This window comes from Haplochromis burtoni, unplaced genomic scaffold, assembly GCF_018398535.1.
Source record: "Haplochromis burtoni strain Fernald_Lab_line unplaced genomic scaffold, NCSU_Asbu1 Contig_466, whole genome shotgun sequence".
NCBI lineage: Eukaryota > Metazoa > Chordata > Actinopteri > Cichliformes > Cichlidae > Haplochromis > Haplochromis burtoni.
In genome coordinates, this window is record NW_024582827.1 from 365,279 (window position 1) to 369,092 (window position 3,814).

At 42.0% G+C, this 3,814-nt stretch overlaps 1 protein-coding gene across 1 annotated transcript in view; it reads left to right on the forward strand.

The window, feature by feature from the left end:
* qsox1 (quiescin Q6 sulfhydryl oxidase 1) overlaps positions 1–3,814 on the forward strand; it is a 24,565-nt gene that overhangs the window by 13,878 nt on the left and 6,873 nt on the right. The window contains exons 9-11 of the mRNA XM_005945921.3: positions 370–492; positions 1,911–2,046; positions 3,055–3,231. Coding sequence (XP_005945983.1) covers positions 370–492; positions 1,911–2,046; positions 3,055–3,231 — 436 coding nt within the window. The remainder of the gene's footprint in view (positions 1–369; positions 493–1,910; positions 2,047–3,054; positions 3,232–3,814) is intronic.

The window sequence follows — 3,814 nt, forward strand, 5'->3', positions numbered from 1 at the left end:
TATGATGATTATGCAGAAAAAGTAGAATTGGGCTGAAAGATCTATCGCTTTATCACCTCTTCAGGTTGTAAATCGTGTTTTTAAAAAGTAACTAAGTAATTAATTACTTTTGAAAATAAGTAATCAGTAAAGTAACGGGATTACCTTTTTGGGCAAGTAATCAGTAATTAGTTACTGATTACTTTTTTCAAGTAACTTGACCAACACTGGTGATATGTCTCTTATTCCAGTAATGAATCGACGGATTCAAACCTGCAACTGTTCCCCAAAATGCCCTTCATTTTCTAGTCTGTTTACTGGAACTCATTAGAGATGTTTTCCTTGTTTGTATTGCGAACCATGAATATGTTGTGCTTTGTTCTTCCTTAGTACTTCCCAGGCCGTCCTATAGTAACGAACCTGCTGAAGGATTTAAACTCCTGGCTACAGAAGCAGACTGGAGATCGCATTTCATACGAAACATTTAAAGAAAAACTGGAAAATGATGCACAGGTGAGCTCTGACAGGGACAAATTATACATTATTATTATTATTAAAATGAATTTGGTGCATCCGAATTATTTGTAGTAACGTTGTTTATGTCTGTGGCATTCACTGGTTTCAAAAATAGTTTGTAGTTTGCAGACTACATTTAGAAAGTACATAAATGCAAACATAGAACAGGTTTTTTTGTTAGCCAAAGCAGCCGAAGGAAGGAAGGGAGAGGAGAGAGTAGCAGACAGATGAGCAGCTGCAGGGAGAACAGAGGGCAGGTCATCACAAAATACACCCAGACTGATGTCCGAGCGTCTGGCTGGGAGTAGCCTCGTCGTTCTGCTTAGCCACAAGGTCACTTGTCAGTCTGGACACTTAATCAGTTCAGAGGCAGCACAATAATTTGTCAAAGAAATGCCAAAATGGGCATAAAAATACATCTTAAAAAAAACCCTTCTGTACAAGTTTAGGGGTAGAAAAATGCTCTTAAAGATGAGTATCCAGATGTTGCCGTATCTGCTTTGCGCTTGTCTCTGTGCCAGCGCATGCAGCTGGAAATCTATGTGCTGTTGTCTTTGGAATGAAGCCCGCGTGCCTCCGGCGTACAGCCGCTCACAAATTGAAAGACTCACTTACTTACATCATTAGCTTTTAGCAGGCAAATCAATGGATCAATGAATCAATGGGAAGGTATGAATAGACTCCGCCTCGGAGGAAATGGACTCTGCACCAAATCTTTACTATTGACATCTGAGTAACCCTGTCAATCAAGCCAGTGATGGCAGTGCAGTGCAATGAGCGCAACGACTTTATGTCAGAGAAAATATGTTGTTGAATTCAACTGTGGCTCGTGGTTAGAGATGCAGATAGCTTCTGTTCATTAGTGGAGGGCTGAGCCATTAACCTGAGATTGACTTCTCATTGATCAGGAAACTCCACGCAGCTGCTTTCATTAAGTTGAACGGATCTCGAGATACTGGAGAGACTCTTTACTTTTAGAGTTTTGTCTCATTTAGAGGAAAAGCCTGGTGATACTTTCCAGCTTCTCTGAACACTAAGACACTTTCTTTCCTTTGAAGAATCATAAAATGGGTCTCCCTTTTGTTGAAAAGCCCCCCACATTTCCTAAAAAGCTGAATAGCGTTTGCCAAGAAGCTCTAGTGACCACACGAGGTTCAGTAATCCATTTGTTCAGGTCCGTTTTCATCTGCAGAGTCGGGCCTGTGCAGAGGTGTTTGCAGGGGTTTGTGCAGAGATGCAGCAGATCTCATGTTCACTGGAGTAAGAGGTCAGCGTGCAGGTTTATGATAAATTAGGCCTCCTGCTTTATTTTAAAACAACGAGAAAGAAAACGTGATTTCCTTTATTTAGCTTGTTTGTTTCCTGTCCTTACTTCACATTTACCTGTAATTTGATTTTTCTTCTGTTTTTCTCAGTCTCCAAACTCTACGCTGCCAGACGGTGTGAGGTGGGTGGGCTGCCAGGGTTCACAGCCCCACTTCAGACGTTATCCCTGTGGGGTGTGGACTCTCTTCCATGTTCTTACTGTTCAAGCTAACAGCAAAGGCTCAGGTACAAACAGTTTGTGTTGCAATGAATTAAAAGGTCATTGAGAGGTCAAAAATGCAGTGGAAGACTGAGGATGAGAGAGCTTTGTAAACACATGAGCTCTGGTTTGGCCTTTTTCCTTCCCAACAGTGACCTGATCTGACAGAGATGAGTTAGTTTATATTTTTATTTTTAACAGTTCAAATTGAGCCTAATTGTTTGTGTGAAAAGGGATTATTGTAGATTAGTGGAATGTGAGTGGTTAATAAAAATAGGAGGCAGATGACCAGAGGCTCCGCTCCTGGCAGGGACGTTAATCTCCCTTCAGTACGCACAGAGACAGGCACACTCAGATGCATCCACACCGAGGTTAATCCCCAGGTTTACAGACCATTATGTGACCTGCAGATGGACTGGCCAAAAATGGTGTCCATCTGGCCCACCGCAGACCACCACGGCTTAAAAGGCGCATGCATACACACTAACACACACTTCTGACTATCAGAGAAAACATCATTTATCCATATCTGCATACACCCATCCACAGGCCTATCGTTATTTTCATAAAGGGCTCAAAGCTCCTGTCCGTGCTCTCACCAGCTGATTGGTGAACATCTAAAGGATCTGCTAAGCTGAGGACAAAAGCAAACGGCTAAAAGGAAATATGTTTGCGGGCTGCTGGAGTCCTGAGACAACAGCCGGGCCACCATTCACATAGAGCGTTAACGGCCTTTAATCTCCAGATTGCATTATCCCATTCATCTCAATATGGGGGTTAACCCAGCTCTGGGTGACTCCCACGTAATCGTGGGAATCCAGCGGGTGGTGGATCCTCGCTGCCACTGGCACACCTTCAGGAGGTGCATGCTCAGGTGCGTTTCTGCATTTAGATGTGCCTGTGATTGTGAGCGACTTTGGAGGAAATGATAAATGCTACAGTAAAGTTGAATTTAAACGTACTGTAATGTATTTTAAAGTATTGTGCACTGTTTTTAAAGAAAAAACAAGCAACAGTTTGTTCCTCGTCTTCAGATCCTCAGGAGGTGCTGCGTGCGATGAGAAGCTACGTCCACAACTTCTTTGGCTGCAGGGAGTGTGCGGGACACTTTGAGAACATGGCAGCAGAGACTCTGGAGCAGGTGACATCACTGCCCACAGCAGTCTTGTGGTTGTGGTCCAGACACAACGTGGTCAACAACAGACTGGCAGGTAGGAGTTGGCTCGGTCATCTGTCGCTTCTTTGTAGAATCTTCTTTTCCCTCTTTCAGCTCTCAAACTTTAATGATGATTAAAATGTCTCTGATCTTCTATCGTGGAACTAACTTAAACTAACATACAGTAACACGGCTTTAAATAAAAGTGTGAGTCACCCCAAAGTGAGCATGGTTTCACAAATATTAGATAAACTAACAGAAAGCCAAGTTGTATGAAACCCACAATTTAAAAAAAGATGAGAAATGCAGTCCAAGCCACCAGTGTTTAAACTGGTGACGTAATGTTTAAGAGATGTGTGTGAAAAACTGAAAATCCTAAAACCAGTTTATTTGTTTAAATATGGAGATGATAAAATGAAACGTTCAGGTGGTTTATCTGACAAACAAGCACATTTAAGATGTTGCACTTGTTGCATTATATTTGCATTTTTCATTACTGGACCACATGGATTAATCAGTGATTAAAATGGTTTGTTGCTGCTTCTGCAATAATGTACGTTAGATCAACGTAAGTCTCTTTTAAACTTTACTTTACTCCCTCCCACTTTTCCCATCACATACTTCTCTCTTTCTTTGTT